The sequence below is a fragment of the Meriones unguiculatus genome, chromosome 8 (assembly GCF_030254825.1).
Source record: "Meriones unguiculatus strain TT.TT164.6M chromosome 8, Bangor_MerUng_6.1, whole genome shotgun sequence".
Classification (NCBI taxonomy): Eukaryota; Metazoa; Chordata; class Mammalia; order Rodentia; family Muridae; genus Meriones; species Meriones unguiculatus.
The window spans coordinates 41,641,322-41,661,537 of record NC_083356.1 but is presented as its reverse complement, the minus strand read 5'-3'; the positions used below and the strand labels follow the sequence as shown (position 1 = coordinate 41,661,537).

The 20,216-nt window shown below is 47.2% G+C and overlaps 1 protein-coding gene across 21 annotated transcripts in view; it reads right to left on the bottom strand.

Annotated features, from left to right (window-relative positions):
• Positions 1-20,216, bottom strand: part of Mtss1 (MTSS I-BAR domain containing 1) — a 143,999-nt gene that overhangs the window by 7,254 nt on the left and 116,529 nt on the right. For 19 of the 21 annotated variants that reach the window (XM_060389372.1, XM_060389375.1, XM_021643717.2 and 16 more), the window contains 4 exons: positions 7,940-8,097; positions 6,675-6,782; positions 4,978-5,075; positions 2,839-3,049 (listed from right to left, as the gene is read on the bottom strand). In XM_060389372.1, the coding sequence (XP_060245355.1) occupies positions 2,839-3,049; positions 4,978-5,075; positions 6,675-6,782; positions 7,940-8,097 (575 nt within the window). Of the gene's footprint in view, positions 1-2,838; positions 3,050-4,977; positions 5,076-6,674; positions 6,783-7,939; positions 8,098-16,488; positions 16,923-20,216 lie in introns of those variants that run through there. The other 2 variants (XM_021643714.2, XM_060389381.1) reach the window with 2 other exon arrangements.

The window sequence follows — 20,216 nt, the reverse complement described above, 5'->3', positions numbered from 1 at the left end:
GAAAAGCAATGTGAGACCCGGCCAAGCTCTGGCTCTATAGACATCAACTGGCCCCTGTGCCTGGTAGAGGAATACTGACCCAACACATTGGACCTCCAGGCAAGGTTCTGTGCTCTTGGGCACATGATAACACATGCAAGCTCAGCTCCCTGGGGAGGACCTCATAGCACAGGCTTTGTACATTGTACAGAACTGTCCCTAGGCAGGCAGTGGTTGAACGATGACACAAATGTCTCTAATTCTTAGCTTCTTGTTGGGTTCAGCACAGCTTCCCACAGTTCCATATGGTGGGACCTCCAGTCTTAAAGACACACCTGAGGTTCTCTGTCTGGAGAGTGACTTGGGAGGTTCTGAGCAGGGAAGCCCAGCGATCGGCTGGTGCACTGCAGGATGCAGCATCTGGAGAGGACCAGGTGTGGGGACCATGTCCCAGTGCTGCTGGTGCTAAGTTCACGTGACTGCCAGTCTCCTGCCCCTAGCCTGGCTTCTTGAAACCCTGCTGTACTAGGTAGGGACTCTCGCCTTTCTGGTCGTTGTTAGGCTTCGACTCGAGGTGGTTTGAATGAAAATGGTCCCATAAGCTTGAATATGTTTGACTACTGGGCTCCACTTGGTGAAACTGAGCTGTGTCCCTGGGCATAGTCTTTGAGGTTTCAGAAGCCCATGCCATTCTCCGTTAGCACCTCTTCGCTTCCTGCCACCATCTCCTTCCTCCAAGTCCCGCACTGTTACCTGCAACCTCTAGCTTAAGCCCACCTGCAGCACTCTCATTTGCCTCCTGGGCCAAATATCAAGGAAGCCAAATTCATGCTTCTATCCCTTCTATCTCAAAAGGGTAAAGGAACTGAGTCTTAGCTTCCCAATCTGCAAGGGCAAAGGGCCAAATGCATACTCAGTAACTCGGCGTCTGGTTGAACTCATGATCAGGAATGTAAAGATTTGGATTGACGCTTTGTCTCTACCACTCTCCAGCTGTGCAACTGTGGGCCTGAAGCTCTGAGTCCAGTGTTTTTCTCCTTGAGAAGGGATCAGCAGGATCTAACTACAGCGAAGAGTAGGTAGAGCCCTTTGGCTGGTGGGATTCAGAAAATGTCTTACAAGTTCCTCTTTACTGTATGATTGCAAGCAGCTGTGCTGCCTGAAAACGAGTCACTCTCCTTTAAGTTCTGCAGACTGCTTTAGCTCATTAAAACCACCCTAAAGGCCAGGGAAGTAAGACAATGGCCAATCATTTACCTGTGAGAGTCCCTGGCTTCCACACACAGCACCAACAAAACACACAGTGTGTGTGTGTGTGTGTGTGTGTGTGTGTGTGTGTGTGTGTGTGTGTGTGTACACGCGAGTGCGTGCTACCGGTATTTGTATGGGTGTATTTTTGATAGCCAGAGGTTGAAGCCGGTGTCCTCCTCTACTGCTGCCAACCCTGCTTTTTCGAGACAAGGTCTCTCCCCACACCCCAACATCACTGACTGGCCACACTGACTTGCCAGCAGGCCCCGGGATCCACCTGTCTCCACCCTCCCAGTAACTAAGGTGACGGGCATGTGCCACTTCACCTGATGGATGCTGATGATCCAAATTCGAGTCTCTGTGCTTGAGGGGCAGGTATTCTACTAACGGAGCCAGCTCCCTGGCCCCAGAAACTCCTCTCTCGAGTACCAGCCAGACAGGTACAGGCTTTCCAGTTTCAGAAACCCCCAGTTTACCATCTTTTGCTTCCCCAGGCATTACCAGGGGCAGAAACCATGCTTGGGCCATCAACAGAAGTATGAAAAGGACAAAAGGTTTTGCTTTTTCAGGAAGGGTTATCAGGGTACAATAGGATGTTAATTTTCAATCCATTAGAAACAGACACAGCTATAGTGCACATTAGAAGGGCCTTTCAGGAAGCAAAGAGTCTCCCCTCCTGAGCACGTGCACTTAGCTTGGGAGCACAGCAGGCGTGGTTTAGTGAAGCACATAACAGGGACAACAGCCTTGGGGCCAGGCCAAAGCATCCCAGCTAAGTCAAGAACACTGAAAGGAAATGCCATACCTCAGATGGCTAAAGAATGCTGACGCGCTCTGAATACAAGGTTCTGTACTTGCTAACCTTGGCTGAGCAACAAGGTTCTCTGGCCCAGCCTCCTCTCCCCCAGCAGGTGGCGCTGTGGGACCCAATAGGTAGTGGCACCAATCACTGTGTACACTGTCCTAATTAACGAATGTTAAGGCCTGAGGTGACAAACTGGCCTAAGAAACAGGCACCCTGAGGGGCACATACACCAACAACCCACGTGAGATGTACCCAACGCTTGGTCTAGTTCCTGCCTGCTTTGGCAGCAGGGACACTGGACTTGGCGGGGGCCATCCAAACTGCAGTAGATGTTGAGTCCTTGTACTCAAGTCATACCAAGTTGATTGGCTGATGTGCAAACCAACACACATCTTTGCTTCTCCCAGGATCAAAGTGCCAATACAGTTATCCACAGAGGATCTGACAGCCATTCTCATTGGCCGCATAACTGATGGTGTGGAGTAACAGAATCACTATTGATGATAGGGTCTCCGCCACTGGGGAGAACCTGAGATGGTGTGAAGAGGGTGTCCCCATAGTAGAGCGCACCATCACACCAGACTGGGCACTACAGGAGTGCCAGAGAGAGTCCCAGTCTCTTTGAGGCTTCCTACCTACTTACCAAACCAACACAGCATTTTAACTACTGCTGGATGCTGAGACAGGCTTCCAAGCCCAACTCAGAGCATCTGTCTCTTTGGGGAATAACTTAATGAGGATTAAATGGCCCCTCAACGGTGGGGAGGGGACCCTGTTGCTCTCTGGGCCGAGGGCATCCTTACCTGGTTGGCAGCCTCAGGTGGCATGGGAGAGGGTGACTTGGACTGGAAGGCGTCCTGGGATATGAATCCTGAGTCGTGGGAAGACACGCTGCTCAGCCTCACGGGGGCCTGCTGGGCCAGGTTGGAGCTGCGGTAGCGGTAATGTGAGCTGGGGGAATGTGAGTGGGAGCCGCTGGAGCGGGAGTCGCTGCTGTTGACGCTGTTCAGGCTGCTATAAAGGACAAGCAGAGGGGACAGGCGTGGAGGGGAGGGGGACAGTGGTGAGAAGAATGAGGGGAAGAGACGGCAAGGGTCACGGGGGGGGGGGGAGGGGAGAGAAGGTCCAAGAGAACAACATCAGCTCCCTGGCCTGGAGAAGCGGTACAAACTCAGGACATGCTGGCAGAGACCAAAGGCCTTAGGTGAACAGCAGGAGAGCTGGGTCTCAGGCCTCGGAGGTACGATGTGACAGTCGAAGTATGCAAACCTTTAAAAGCCAACGAGGTCCAACTCTACCAACAAAGCTGGGGCATGAACACTTGTGATATACAGAGAGAAGTGGGGGTGATCTCATCTGCCTGCAGTAGCCATGACCCTGAGGCAAAACCCACTAAGTCCACACACAGCATGTGACATGGGCTCACATCCTTTGACAGACTAACTGGGTCCAGAAGACCGGGAGGCCATACAGCTAAACAGCAGTGACAGGCAGTCTACGCTGATTCTAGCCAAAGGTGGGTTCTGTCCACCAAAGCACTTGGTGTGACCGAGTGTGGGCCCTGTGTATTTACAGAGCTGCTGAGCTGACTGTCGGCTTTACTCCTTCATGGGTGTTTCTCCGTGGGCCGGGTGTGACAGCACAGGCAGCTCTTGATGAGGACAGCGTATCAGTGGTAAGGTGCTTACTTCTAGGGTGAACCATTAAGCAGGAAGTAGGACAATGGTTCCCACCCTAGAGGTGCTCTGTCTGCATTTCTCCCCTAGTATGAACAGACATGCTCCTATGAAAACCCGAGAGCTGAGTCGAGTCCCGGGTCCAGGCAAGCAGAGATCAAGTGTTTTTACAGAAACAACTGGAGGATGAAGTGTCCAAGCAGACTGGGGAAGCCTTGGAGTTTGCAAACTCATGTTTTGAAGGTGATGAGTTAGGGGAGCACACCATGTTGGCTGGCCTCTGCTCGGGTGACTTGCAGTGATCCATCAGACAGGGGAGAGTGACAGAGGAAACAAACAGCTGCAGAGGATGTATGAACTATGGGGGGACAGACTCGGGGATTCCAGCCAGAAGACGGCAGTTGAGGACTGAAAGGAAAGCTCCTGTCAGTGCAACTGAACAAGGCTGTGAGGAGAAGGCGGTGTGTGCACTATTGAAACAAAAAAGGATTGCCCTCTGTCTCACACAAACACAGCGCCCGCCCACGTGGGCGGCAAGAAACCCAAGCAGCATCTTCGGGGAAGACGTCAAGACACAGCCTCTTCCTTGGAACTGCCTGCCACACATACCACAAGCTCCAGAGAGAAATGAAACACAGGAGGCTACCGCGAGCCACCTCCCTAACAGGCTGAGATGAGCCCCTGCTCCTTCCTCTCCGGGCCACCTCACAGCCAGCTGGCTTTGCAAAGTCAGGTCAGATGATCAGCAGCAGGTGCACTGCACCAAGGCAGGAAGTGACCGATGTCTGACGGTGCTTCCACCTTTCAAGAACACAATAAACTTTCCCCCTCGGCGGGCCAAGAACAGCTGCCTTGTGAATCTAGTAATGGTCCTATAGGTCCCAGGACCCTTCCTGGGCTCTGTATCCATAAATAACAGTGTATAGCTGTGTGGGTACTAGGGAGGAGAACACAACTACCAAACAATAACTGCATGGACTTTAAGACTACAGAGATGTGGGGTAAAGCATGGCTTGAAGCCATTGTGACTTCTGTTTCAGCTACTGTTGGATCAACTTCTTTTAAAAAAAAAAAAGGTCAACCCTGGGCTTGCTGGTGGAACACTTGTGGGGTGGGGTGAGCAGACAGACAGCCTAAAAAGTGAAAACATTCTTTGCCTTACTACTTTCCATTTCAAATGGGCTCCCTTTGCCGATAAAGCCCGGCCCTGGTCATCTTCACTTTAAGATGTCTTGGAAAGCATCAGGAGACCAAGGTTTCACTTACCTGCAGACGCTTGACTTTCTGGACATGGTAGTGCTGGGGGAAGAGGGTGGCGTCTGATATGACCAACTGTAATCAGAACCTTTCAAGTCCAGAATCACCTAAAGGGACAGAGCAGATGGGTAATGGATGGAGGGGCGGGGCTTCACCCACACATCTGGTGAAATCAAAATGCTGCCCGCACAGGGGTGAAATTAAAAGAGAAAATGCATGTTTCAGCCATGTTACCCATCCTACAATGTCACAGTCCTTTTAAGACAAACAGGAAACTGGAGTTAATGGGGAGGGGGAGTCAGAAGAGGAAAAGCATGAAACACCAGGAGAAAGAGGTAATTACGGCAATGGATTAACAACTCCTGAAAGCTACTTTTACCGTAGGCTAAAACCAGTAGCATTTTCAGCCTTGAGCTCCGTAAAGACAATAATGGTTTAGGGGCTTGCTGGCTGCACTTTTAACCACTTGATGTTCCGCAGTCACCTGCGTCCTATTTGGCCAGAGCCAGAAGCACGAAAACCTCACAGACTCAAGACTAAGCCTGTTGCAATTATTTCTGTTTGTCTCCCTTGTGACAAAGAGCCACTGAGTGTCTAATCTTACCTCTTGCTCACTTTAAGAGGCACTCCACTAACTTCTACTTATTGAGTCGACAGACAGAAAAACACAAAGCTTCCAAATTTGCCTTCTGAGCTGGCTGTCCGAGCACCATGAGAACTGCAAGCATGCGAAGCGCCCAGACCAGCCTGTGATTCATCAGTTGTTCCCCAGACGTGTCTCTCCCACTTGATACAGTCTTAATGCCACAAATGAGGAAAGCATTTTAAAATACGCCATCCTTTCCCCAGATGGGAAAAGCTGTCAGGAATGACTTGATTAGCTCCAGGGAGGATTGCAAACCAACGACGGAATGACAAGGTGCCAGGTTCCTTTGCTAGCTCATGCCTGAAGAGTGGGTGAGCACAGGATCTGGTCTTGGATCACCTGACTCAAGTCCTGGCCTCCCCACTTAGTAGAGTGGTGGCCTGGGTTAAGAGTCTTCGTCTCTCAGTACCTCGCATCTTTCCCTACAAAATGGGTGTAACAGTGAAGATGAACTAAAGTAGTTCATGTTGGGTTTCAGACCTGGGAAAAGTGGCTAAGGTGCCTGTTTAACGTATCAAAGTGGACCTGGCCACCCAGATTATCCCAGAATCCCTCAGTCCCTACCTGTTGCAGGGTATGGCTAGCATACCCCACCCTCTGCCCTGAACTTTTCAGCCCAGGGGCGGGCTTCCCCTCCCCCAGAGGCTCTTCCCCATATGATCCAGACATTTTGCGTTCACGCTCTCTCCCTTCCTCTCCCTCTCTCCACATGGCCTTTCTTTCTCTCCCTAGTCTCCCTGACTGTGCAGCAACTTCTTTGCCCTTGTTCCTTGGGACTGATGAACCTGACTGAGAGCTAGCACGAATAAACCTGCTTTTATATTCCTAATTCAGCTTGAACTGGCTTGCTTAATGGGCAGAGAAAACCTGTGAGTTCACACAAAGGACGCCAACATAGCATAACCCCGTGGCTGGAAACAGTGACTGCCACATGTGATATCGTGAAGAACATGGCGATATACCGCTATAATTTCAGGTACAATAGATGTCACAGGGATGACCAGAGCCCTGAATTCCGTACCTTTGACTTGTCCCTGACCACTTGGTCCACAGTTCCTACCTGTTCACTTGAGGAGGGCAGTTTGTGGGGGTCCATGGTCAGGCTCTTTAGGTCTTCCGATATGGTCTGCAGGTGGGTGATCTCCCCTAACATGGAGATCTCTTCCTCCTAAAGGGGGCAATTCATGGACATCATCACGTGGACTCCCTCAATTTCTTGTTCCAACCGCTTCTGTCTGGGTCACTGCATGACCTTTTAACCTTTCATGAAAGGCATATGAGACAGGAATCTAAGCTGAAGGCGACATATGCACTTTGTTTTTGGAAAGAGAAAGGGAAAAGGTAGTCATGGACTGGCCTGTGTGTTGGGGTAGCAGAGCCTCCTCCCAGTGCCTGGGCACTTCCAGGCCCGTAGCGTCCTGGTCTGCACATGTACTTTCAGGGATCCTTTAACGGGCTTAGGTAGCCCTCGATGACTGACATGACTCGGGGATGTTTGGGTCTACGGCTCTATGTGTGACAGTACAAGTATGTCCAGTAGAGCTAACTGTCCCCCTTTCTTGGCCCCTGTCCCACTTAATAATTGGAAAGTGGGGTTGGAAGCAGGGACTACGAACATTTTGGTCACTTTCCCAAGTACCAGCAGGCACTGCAGGCCCAGGTACAGAGGGAAGGAATGCCTCAATTCTGAGATTCCCTCCAGGATGGAGCCTCTGGCAGCCTCCAAGAATGGCTGCTGCAAACTCAGCTGCAGCATCACGAATTCCTTAGAAAGTAAGCGAGAGCTGGTCCACCGGGATGCTTCCTGGGCCTTACGACACAGATGCACAGGGCCCCAGGCTTAAAGCTTCACATAGAACGGGTCTAGAGTGGGCCTCAATGTTCCTATCCAGTTGACAGGCTCTGCTGACCTGGAACTCCACTCTAAGAACCTTTAAATACACTTTTGTTTGTTTTCTGCGACGGGGAGAGGCGGGAGTGCTGAGAACAACTCTCCCTCTGTGGCTCCAGGTACCCCAGACCTTACTATGTAACCCCAGCTTGCCTAATATTCACAGCAATCCTCGTGGATCAGTCCCCGCAGTGCCAGGATTACAGGCTTGTGCCACCATGCCCAGACCTCCTTAACTCGCTGGATAAATCAAGTAAGACAGGTGTTGCTAAGAATTGTGAATGAGGAGTGGGCCACATGGACATCAGCACCTTGCTGAGAATCTGGTGTGTGGACATGCTTCTGCCATTGTGATTGCTGACAGTGCTAGACTGCCAGGGGATGCCCCTCTACACCACGCAGGCCAAGCCTTCTGGAGCTTTCCATCAACTTACAATCACTGGCCGGAGCATAGAGATGAAGGTGCAGAATCGGCCCCGCTCTTCAATCAGCGCTTTGCGCACGGCCTGTTTTTCTGTTTCTTCCAATAGGAGATATTTATCATTGACATCCTGGAGAGCGCTGTCCAATTGAGGCTGGATGTCGCCTCTCCCTGTGAACAGAACAAGGCCGTACGGTCAGCTTCTAGAACAATACTCCCTTCTCTCTTTACTAGAGACTAAGGCACCCTTTTCCAGGACTTAAAAATGTTGCTTATTCATGGCTTCCAAAAGGCTGAAAGAAAATGGCTGCTTTTCTAGGAGCATATCCTTCCAATTTCCAACATCTGAATGCTTATTTGTGACTGAGGAGCATCTCCTGGGGTGACTTCCTGGCTTGTACTCTTGCCTTGTGCAACCTTGCAGAGCCCAGTGCCAGCAAACCCTCAGGACACACAGCAACAGCATTCTTTTCTTCAGAGCATCTTGAGGAGGCTCAAGATGAGGAGCAAGGTGAGAGGCTAGGGATGTTTCCAAAAATGGATACAAGCTGGCTTTGTCAGGTCCACCTCGATTAAAGAGCCTCTGTTTGGGCAAATGTTTCGGTTCCTGAAGACAAAGGTGGGTTATTCAGCTCCTGGCCCTGGGACATAGAAATCTTTGGCAGTTCATCTAACATCCTAACGAAGGGTTTCAACGCCCTTCCTGTAGAAGGAGCCTGGTAACCAGATGTCTATAGTTAGGTCTTTGCTGGTGACAAAATGAAAGACAAAGCTACATTGAGCAGAGCCCAGATTATTTACTTATTTGGACATACCCCAGACCCTACTCATCCAAAGAGAATAGAAAAGGAATAACTGTCTGTGTAAATAAAGTTTTACTAGAATACAGGCAGATCCACTCATTTACATACTGTCTGCATTCTCTCCAGCTGCCTATGTGGCCCAGAGACCAAGAATATTTGGCCTTTTGCTGTACTAGAAAATAAATGTGAGCAGGAAGATACTAAGTCCAGAGGAGCAGCTAATGTAGATCTGACCTGTTGATGGCGACACCAGGGTCACACACAGAACACCAGCTCTTAAGCTTCCACATTGCACTTTCGGCAAATCGGGTTTAGCTGCACCCAAGCCAGAGAAAGAATTTCTAAGCTCCTTCAGGGCATGCTTTCCCTGTTAGCCCTCAGAGTATCAACATGTGTATAAAGCAAGCCTTCCTAAGTACTTGCTTCATAATTTAAAAAACAGATGGAACTGGAAGGGGCTTCAAGGTTTAGCCTATATGTTTGTGTTGAGAAGGAGATCAAAGCTCAGAGAAGTTAAAGGATTCATCCACGGTAGAGATCGGGGATAGGGCCCACACAGTCTGACTCCCTGAGCACTCCTCCTGCCCTCTCTGTCCACTGTCTCAGGCTGAATGAGTCAGCTGCCATGTAGGAAACTGCTGGACTAATTGTCAAAGCTGCCTCCTTACAGACAACGTGTAGAACAGTAAATGTACTGCACCATTCGGTGCAAAGAGAGACAGGTCAGGGAAGCCTGCCTTGGCTGTAGGAATAGACCCTGTCCTTTTTCTCATGACCAGATGAGAATGGTGAATGTAGACCAACAAGCTTAACAGAACTTCATAAAACTCCAGACTTCATAAATTCCTAGAGAAAATATCCTCACTTCAGTAAGGAAGAGCCATTTGTACAGGAAAGTCCTAATTTAGAACATAACAGGCAAATCGCATAGTCAAAGCCCACCCTTGGAAATGCTTTGGATGAGCAGTAAGCTCAACACACAATTCTGTCCATAAATAACCCTCACTAGCTCAAAGTACGCACAAACCATGCATAGTAGTAAGAACATATGTGACTGCTACCAACAATCACCTTCTCCACAAAACCTGCTTCCTGAGAAATCTCCATTATTCATGGGGTGACCCAGTCTCCCGGTAAGTCACTACCCATCCCTCCAGAGAATCCTTCACCACGTCTTTAATGTCTTCATTCAGCATGAAGGGCACCAGCCATACATACAGCCTGTGCCCTGGAACTACTGGTCTCAAGGGTAGTGAAGCACACGCCTATGCTCTGCTGGGGTGTTCCACGAGCAAGCTCGCTCTCTCTGGTGGATGTCTACCCTGCTGGGGCCTGACTCCAGGAGGAAGAGCAGGACCCGTCAACTATGGATTCCCTGTTTACTGTGAAGTGCTGACCTGTGTGAAGGCAAGCCCATGCGTGCTGAGTGTCTCCATCATACAACCCCGCCGACAGCCAAGCTCTGGGCTTTTGAACACTTTCTTTCTAGGCTGTAGGACAACGTGGCCCAGGGCAGGGATGGGGGTGGTGCTTCCTCAATCACTCAGGTTCTTCTATGCTTTCTTAATAGCAAAACACACCAGACTAGAAAATTCTTAACTTGGGGGTAGGGGGATGAGGTGGGAAGAGCTGGAGCATGCTGGAACAGAGAATAGATCTATGTGTGATTTTTGGCCAAACATACTGGGAATGTTTTGATTAGAGGAAAAAAAAATTCTAATTTTTTTAAAGATATATTTATTTCAATTGTATGAGGATTTTGCCAGCATGTATTTTGCGCAATACCCGTTTAAGCCAGAAGAGGGCTTCGGAACCCCTGGAACCAGAGTTCCTCTTCCTGGTTACTGATGTGCCTTGTACTGACCAACCTCTCCAGCATCTACAGAAGAAAAATTTTAAATAACAGACTAGGGGTGGGTCAGACTAGGGGTGAGATGGCTCAGTAATCAAAGTGCTTGTCTCACAAGCAAGAGGATCAGAGTTCAAATCTCAAGTAAGCCACATCAATGGTGGGTGTGCAGAGCAGCCCACCTCTAGTCCCAGCCTCAAAAGGTGGAGACAGGATCCTGAGCGAGCTGACTAGTGAGATAGTGAGACTACCCTTGTGGACTAGCTCTGCCTCTGACTGAAGGGACCTGCTTCAAAAGAGCATGGCGGGAGAGCAATCAGAGTCCCGAAGTCAACCTCTAGCCTCTACACACGTGTGTCTGAATACATGCATGCATATATGCACACCACACACCCCCACACAAAGGAAAAAGTCTATAATCCTAAACTAAACTGCATCTTGACTTCCCACATGCAAGTCGTAAACATGTGTCTAGTTGTAATTAGTAACAGCCTTTTGTTCTGGGTGTGATGATGTGGGCCTGTAATCCTGGCACTCAGGAGTCTAAGGCAGAAAGATCGTGAGTTTAAGGACAACCTGGGTTACATACTAAGACCCTGTCTCAAAAAACAAAAAACCAAAACAAACAAAAACATATGAAAAGAAGAAAATACAATATGCTTCAAAAATAATGTATGTACCTAAGAAAGGAAAGTGAGCATATATGATCAAATGGTTTTGTGTTTGTGTGTGTGTGTATATATATATATATATACATATATGATTATAGTGAATTTATTTTAAATATGTATTGTGTTATAATTAGAGGACTTTAAAATTACAGCATTCTAAAATAAGTATAAGCTGTAAAGATTGCTCTAATTATGGTTATAGTGGGAACATTTCTATTTAGGCTATAGCATACCAAAACACAATGATTATTTTTTTCGCTTCTCTAACACACCATATAATTATATTTATTTTGTACACACACAGTATATATTAAACATTTACATATATGTAAAGCACTGCTGAAGGAATTGTTTCAGCCCCAGCTGAACACACTGACTTTAAGATTCATCTTGGAGCTCCACGAATTCTGAACGGCACTGGTGCTGACCTGACTACACGTATCTCTTGGTATCCCCAGAAGACTGGCTGTAGCACCTCCCTTTATATGCCTAAGTCCCTCAGTCTCTAACTGAAAGGATTAGACCCACATTCTCCCATGTACTTTGAATCACCTCTAGATTACATGTCATACCTATACAAAGTACATGCTACAGCAACAGTTAGTATATACAGTGCTTTGAGTAGTTATGGCCTCTGTAAACGCATGTGTTTCAATGTCTGGCTCATGGGCAGGGGCACTATTAAAAAGTGTGTCACTGTGGGGAGGGGCTTGAGGTCGCCTATGCTCAAGCTCCCCCAGTATGAGAAACAGTCTCTTCCTGCTGGCTGAAGATCGAGCTATAGAGCTTCCCCTTGTCTGCTGCCAGGCTGATAACGGACCTCTAAGTTAAATGTTGTCCTTTATAAGACCTGCTGTGGTCATGGTGTGTTTTCACAGCAATGGAAGTGACACGTGTGCAGATGCTCAGTGCAGGCACAATCTTAGAAACATTTCAACTGTGCGCTGACTTGGAATCCGCAAGTACAGAGGGCTGATCTGCAAAACTCCCAGCACTTCCCCCTGGCAGCGTCGCTGAAAGAGGGCACACTGCTTCCTTAATTGAGCCTAGGCAAGGGTGGTTGGTTGGTTATTTGAGATTTGTTTATTTATTTTGTACATATGAGTGTTCTGTCCACATGCATGTCTGTGTACCACTCACATGCAGTGCCTACAGAGGCCAGAAGAGGACATCAGAACTTCTGGAACTGGAGTCACAGAAGGCTGTGGGCTTTGTGGGTGCTGGAAACGAAATTTGAGGCTTCTGGAAGAGGAACCAGTGCTCTTAACTGCACTGTTTTTTGTTTTTTTTCCCAGTCCCAAAGCACTGACCATTCTTGCTCCCACACAAACTCTAGCCCCTTGCCTGACCTCTGCTCCCTCCATGCTGGCCTCCACCATGATCTCTGAAATGGAGCTTCTACAGAGTTCTGTAGCCACACTTGAGCTTTCCCAGAAGCCCCCGAGCTGCTTTCCCAGGACAAATATTACCACACTCCCTCAGCAGCTCCCACTGCTCCCAGGAAAAGTCCAACATCAAAAGTTCAAGACCCTCAACAAAGCCTACCCCGCAAGGCATGCAAGGCTCACTGCTGTCCACTTACAAGCTTAGCTTCTCCTGCCACTCCTTGCTTTTCCCAGCACTGGGGACTGTTCATCTTCACATACGAACCTCTTCCTCCACGCCTGCTTAACCTAGCTAATCTCCCGTCTTTGGGGCAGCTCTGTCCCCAACCAGGGCTCTCCTCCTTGACCTCAGAAGTTCTTTCTCCCTCTCCTTCACTCTGAGGCTCTCCTTCAAATTTCCTGTGTTACTGACCTTAGTTATTTATTAACTTAAGCTCAGTCTACCCTGCAGGCAAGAGCACCCTTTGCCAGTACTGTAGTGTATCATTTAGCATACTTGCCTGCTGCAGGCACTCAAATATCTCCGAAGAAATGAGATACTGAAATAATAACTTCATTGAGTTTATTCAAGTAGCTTAACCATCATGCCCTAGATGGCCTAAGAGCCAGGAAATTCTAGAACCAAGCAGCGGCCAAAATGGATAGCTTGGATGCCTTAGATGGCTCTCCAGACAAAATTCCTGAGCAAAGAACTAACTGCATCTGGCCTTTTCTGTAAAATCTAAGTCATGCAGCCTCACAGCAACCCCCACAGGCCCCAAGTCCTCTAGTTTTCAGGTTTTGATGTTACTTGTGCTTGGGAATTCTGAATACCAAGTAAGGGGCCCCTTAGGAGTCCTCTACAGTAAATCATGCTTACTTTCTGCAGAAAGAGCTCCTGGGCCACCACACTAGAGTAAATGGTGGCACACCGTTATCCTGACACCTCTGCTCCCATGTTTCTAACCCTCAAGAATCGGAAGGTGGCTTGCAAACCAAAATGGCTAGTGAAGGTCCTTTCCTCTCTCTTTCAGGGGTCCAGAAAAATCCTGGTACATCTAACAACTGGTGGCAATGAAATATGGGGTATAAACACTGGCATATGGCACACAAATGATGGAAGAGGATACAAATGTTGGAGTGGACATGCAAGGTGACACTGGGGATTTATATTGCAAAAAAAAAAAAAAATTCCCCTTTCCTCTCAAAACAGATCCATTCTTCCCTTCCTGTACTAATCATCATCCACTCCCAATGTGCCTAACAGGTTTGATGATTACCAAGAGAAAATGTGCCTAAAAATGAGAAGGAATGCTATATGGAGAGCCCACAAAGAATCTGAACAGAATCTAACAGGAATCCCTTCAGTCCACGGCCCATTAGATCAAACCCGACTATGTAATCAAACATTAACAAAAACAATTTCTTTCTGAGTCTTCGTATTTTTCATTCTGATGGTTTCTGCATCCCCTAAAATTAATGGCTGCCTTTCTCTTTTACCTGTATTCATGTCACAGGGCACCAACTGGAAAGCTACCTTAATCCCGATCCATCCACCCCACCTCTCAAGTGCTGTAATCATGTAAGTGTGTGCCACCATGCTGTCCCCCAGAAGGGCATCTAGGCATCACCCATCGTGGCTGACACCTACCAGACACCCATACATGCCAATCCCAGCTTCTAGCCACAGACAACCCTGTGCCCACTTGACCGCCTCATCTTTCTGGAATGAACGCTCACTACTCATCCACCCACCCTTTTTCTCAGCTGCGCTTTTATGGGTTTGCTAGGCACTGCCTCCTCCTGGAAGCCCATATTCCTTCTCCATATGCACAAGCTGGATTTGCATGGTGCACAATTTTAATCCCAACTCATGAAGCAAAGACAGAAGGATCTCTGTGAATTTGAGCCCAGCTTGGTCTACAAAGTGAGTTCCAGGACAGCCAAAGCTCTTACACAGAGACCTTGTCTCAGACAAAAAGGGAGGAAGAGAAGCAGGGAGGGAGGGAGGAGCTAGAGAGAGGATTTGGGTGGAGAGGATCTGGGAGGAGTTGGAGGAGGGGAAACCATAATCAGATTACACTGTATGGGAGAAGCAATTTTCACTTAAAAACAAACAAATAAAAAAACCTGAAGCTGTTTTTCCCCTTTGTTTATGGAGTGTTGGTGGAAAGGCATTGGAAACACACCCAGGGCCTAGTATATGTTAAGCAAACACTCTACCACTGACCAACACTGAACAACCCCAAGAACTTTTAATTATCAGGAAACTGCTAAAAATGAAGTTTACATTCCAGTACCCAGTATGCCTTAAACTCATGTGGTCCCTCCTTGTCTTTATGCCTGCAGACACTGTGACTGACACACAGAGCTCTGCGGCTTTGCCCAGGAACCTAACAAAAGACAAGGAACTAACGAGGGTTGCAGGGATGTCTAAGTGAGCAGAATCTCAGAACACAAAGCCAGAAGGATATGTGGTTTTTCATTCATTCCAAACTTACCTCTTATCAATTCAAACAAACAAAATGTTGTTTACCCCATGCACTGATTACATCTGGCTGCAAAGGGTCTTATAAAACCTGACAGTCAATCAAGAGATCCATTTGCCATGATTCAGATGACATGTCCAGAAGAGGTCCTAGAAACTGAAAGCAGCTGATGGTTGTCGGGGACTGGGAAGCCAGGGAGAGGGTGGCAGTGACAAGTGACAATGAAAAAAAGATGACGTGTCTGTCAGTGTGATAAAACTGTCCTGAAACTAAATAGCGGCCGTGGCTGCACAACACTGAATACACAAAAGCCACTGAAAGATATAAGCTAAAATATTGTTACATACGTTTTTACTATAATAAATAAATATATATAAGCAATATTATTACACTATGGCTGTACCATACCTTCCTCCTTTCCAAAGGTTAACTAAAGATCTGTTTATTGTATAGTTTCATAGTCACCGTACTGAGACCAGGAAGGGATTATCCTTTTTTAAATTGGGGAATGACTAACCCAACCACACCAAAGGTTAAAAAAGAAACAATACTGTGTCCCCAACAACAGCAGGCCATTCAAGCCCTACCTGCCAAAGGAGACCCACATGGATGGAGCTTGTGGATGACAGAATCCAATGCAAACACTTGTTGGGAGCTTACAGGACAAAGGGACACTCAGGCAAGGGAGGCACATGACACATCCGCAAGGTGGAATGACAGAAATGAGACTCCAAAGCAGTTTATTATCATGTCACTCACAGTAAGGTTCACATTCAACCAAGAAAATCACCTGGAGAACTGAATTTAAAGATAAGAAGCCTTAGAAATGAAACATTTCACAAACTGCCAAAATAAGGAATATTTCTGTTTTTGTTGTTGCTGTTAAGATGATTGGCTTTAGGAAGAGCTGTATTGTATGTATAAACAAGGGCAGATATTCTGCAAGCTTAAAAGGCCAAATCTGACTTGAGAATGTTTTGAGGTGGTATTTAGTATCACATTTGTTTTGCACATGGAATCAACAAATGTGTTCATATTTACTCAAGTATGTACACATGGATACAGAAATATACTGACTCCTTGTGCAAGGGATGCATTTAAAGCACTTGGTATTTTCTTTCTTCCAGGAACCTAAAACTGACTTATGAAGACACAACAGCTCACAGAATATGATGCTGACAGTGTCAGTGGCCAAATGCCTAAGCAGGGAAATGATTAAAACACATACACACAATTTCTTTAAAGCTACAGAAAATTAAATACGCATAAGTGATTATTCTGAGCCAGCAAGAAAACGTGGATAGCTAGAGTAGGTCTGAACAGTTAAAAGCCCACAGCGAGGACCACACCGTGACCAGCCACCGGGGATTCGGGATGCGGACTTACCCTGGACATCCACTGGCAGGTGAGGTGGTGCAGGATACACATTTGACACAGAAAGGAAAAGAGAGTCAAACGGGTGTCCGAGCCATGCCTGCCTAACCTCTTGCTCGTGCGTGACAGCCACTGGCTGGCACCCTTGGATGCCAGTGATCAAGACCCACGTCTTCAAGAAGCAGCTACACGTTCGAGCTCCCCTTTCCTGCCTGACCAACACTCCTTCCTTCTCGGTCATCCCTCCTTGCCTTCTCACTTGATAAATTCCACCACTAGAGGACAAGAGTTTGCTAAAGAGAGAGAAAAATACAAACGCAGAAGAGAAGAGTTAGGTGCCTTAGCAAGAAAACCTTTCAAGTGAGATTTATCCTAACTTGGAGGGGAAGAAAACCTGGAGAGATCTAACATCACAGTGAGATGAAAAAGAAAAAATTAAGAACCTAAGTTGCACCCCTCCAACCTCCCCCCCCCCCCCGCCACCCCGAGACAGGGTTTCTCTGTGTAGCCTTGGCTATCCTAGAAAACCTAAATTCTTAATACAATACTAAACATCTGTGCACATAGAAACTCCTACCCGGCAGCATTTATAACCGTGGTTTTGTAGATACTGGCGAAAAAAAAAAAAAATAACAAAAAACAAAAACAAGATTCACCTATTTGAAGAGCAAACATCAACATTCCAGCTTTCTTTCTCAGGTCAGGTGCCTGACAAACCATGAGTGGTTACAGATAGAAACAGAGGCCTCACCATAACTCAGTCTTTAGTTCTACTTTTATTGTTTAACAGTGCTGAGGACTGAGCCCAGGACCTTGTGTATACTAGCCAATTGCACTCCTACTGAGCTACATTCTCAAACTAACTTTTTAATTTTAATTTGATTTTTTTTTTAAACAACAACAACAAAAAACTGTGCTGTGGATATAGCTGAGCTGCAGAAAACCTGCTTGAATGTGGGTTTGACTTAGAAACACACACATACACACCATGCATACATATAAACAATGATAAAACACAAACGTTAATTAATGAGAACCAAGGATGCTAGTTTCATACAGTAACATGTCAAAAGCAGGGAAGCCGTTTAAAGCACCCTGTGTCTGACTGATCCTGTTCCTCACAGTTAGGGATCCCAAAGACTTGGGCAGGAAGTGTGGCCAACCTACCCCACTCGGAGGTCCAGGCCCCTGACCAGCTCCACATCACTTCTCCAACCTCCTGTGGCCTGGTCTTTACTTTTTATGAAAGCTGGCTCTGCCCTATGCCCTTGACCCAGTGCCTTAGACCAGAACTTCTCAGAGGTGAGGGTTAAGCCACCTCTCTCTGGTTCCTGACATTGTAAGTGCTTGACAAGCCCGCCTTTGAGAGTGAGAAAACCTGGTACATTTATCCATAGGTGGAGTAAAGCCCAAGACCGTAAAATGATGTGGGAATAAAATCTAGCAGAAGACAAACCACTTAAAAGTGTTCGCGGCAGAAATACTGAAGTACCTTTAGAGTAATAATCACCAAGCTCTATGGAAAAAGGGGAGTTGAATGTAAAAAACGTGGTAAAACGATTCTGTTTGCAGAATGAGAAGTGGGGGACACCAGCTGTTTGCAAGGCACACCCTATACGAAGTGTCTGCCTCTGCCAAAGACAAGGCTACTGCCAGGATGCTCTATCTGCACAAAGGCATTTAAAATATTTGGATGCCACATGAGAAAAACAGATCACAGGTCAGTTTCTAAAAAAACATGATGGAAAGCTGAAAAACCCTAGCTAACCAGAACCCCAGATAACTCTTAGATTTCCTCCCACCCTTAAACAACAGCCTTTCCACCCTGTTCTCCAGTTAGGCACCTACTAAGACAGCATCCAAGATCTGGACAGAATGGTGACCATGGAGTCTTCCGGAAGGCTGTACTACCCCCAATCATACAACTCTAAGTCTAAAAATATACTTAGCTATTTGGGGTGGGGGTGGGGGAGGAATGATAACAAAATCAAATTTGTGTTTTGATTGTCCTTGAAGTAACTAGAAAATCACCCAGAATACTGCCAGTAGCTGGGCCCACTGGTTCTGAGGATGTGGAGAGGGGACACAGTTGGGACTTTAAAGGCAGTCCTTCAGAACCCACTTTCTCAGCCTCAGGCCCAAACGCCCCAAGAAACTCTACCATCTGATGCCAATTATTCCCAAGGCCCAAGGCCAGATGCATTGTGTTTGGTGCAGCCCAGCATCCTGAGTCCTGAATCATCCTCTGTAGCCTGGATGTGCAGCTCATTAGTGCCCAGGAAGCCTGCACCAGCACCAGGCAAGTCTAATTGCCACAACTTCCTTTAATGGTACATTGTAACCAAGCCATCAGTCTGCACCCAGAGGTTCAAATTATGCTAATTGGTCAATGCCAGGGACTTTGAGTGACAGGCGAAGCCCTCACAGCTCCATGCAGGGCTTAGGCAACCATGAGGCCTCTGACAAGACAATTCTAAAGAGCTGAGGGAAACAGCTACTTCTCCCCTTATCCTTTCCAATAGGCTCCCCAAACCTTCTCTAAGCCTAAGCACTGCACTGGAACACCTCTTCAAGCCCATCATCATTCCTATTTCAGAGAGGCCAACATGTCAACCAGGCGGACAGTCTGTTCTCCTGGGGGCCTCAGAATGACGGAATATGATAGCACCTTCATCCACAACCTCCTCCTGCAGACACACTAAACTAATACAGGCTATAAGCCCTATTACTTGTCAGACGCTAGCGCCCGGGTGCCCTCAGGAGAGATAATTTGCAGTTGAGATACAGAAGCCCGAGACACACATGCCAGACAAACCACTGCATCCACGAAGGACAGAAAATTGGAGTGTCTCTGAAACTGCACTCATCCTGAAATGGGCATAGGGTGTTTATGACAATTGAAAGGAAGGGGCCTTTAAAAAAAAATACCCAAGCTTCTAAAGCCCTGTCTAACAACTGCCTCCCACCACTGCCCTCTACCATCTCAACTCTTGAAATATGTTTTCTTTTCATATGTTTCATTTTCTTCTCAACACTGCCTGTTAAGCAAAGAGGAAATTGAGGCCTGGGTTCTCTCCCTACAGAGGTTGCCTTGAAACAACCTTTAAACTCACTATCTGCCAGAAGAACCCCACTCTTATCAGTTGAGATACAACAACAACAACAACAACAACAAATGGGTGGTGGTGGGAAACAAGAATTGCTGCTTTCTGCTACTCAAGAGACAGTTCCCATACTGTAGACTCTGGGAAACATTACAAATGCTTGCAATGTAGATAGAGCTATACCTTTCCTCTTCCCAGCCAACCTGCAGAGGCAAAGATGGCTCCTGAATGTGACAAATCCATTGGCTGATGAACTGGAAACAGGAGTCTGGTTTCCCTTGGTGGTGAGTCCTTTCACCCCACACTCATAAACAGAGTTAAAAAAAAAATCCCCTAGACAGCAAAGACTCAGTCTCTAGGCTGTCACTGCAGCCGCTGCTCATGCACTCAGAAGCCCTAGTAAAAGATTACAGAGCTTATGGGCTGTGAACGCTGGGAGAAAAGGTGAACATGGTTTCTGTAATAATTACTACAGAGCATTTGCATAAAGGCTCCTCCACACTATCTCCCGGCTTCCAAGCACTCTTCTTTCATTATGATCATAAAGCATGGTAGGCTAGAAACTGCCTGACTTTGAAGACAGAGGTGGGGGAGGGACAGAGACGACCTGGCATGGGCTTAGGACTCATCCATGTC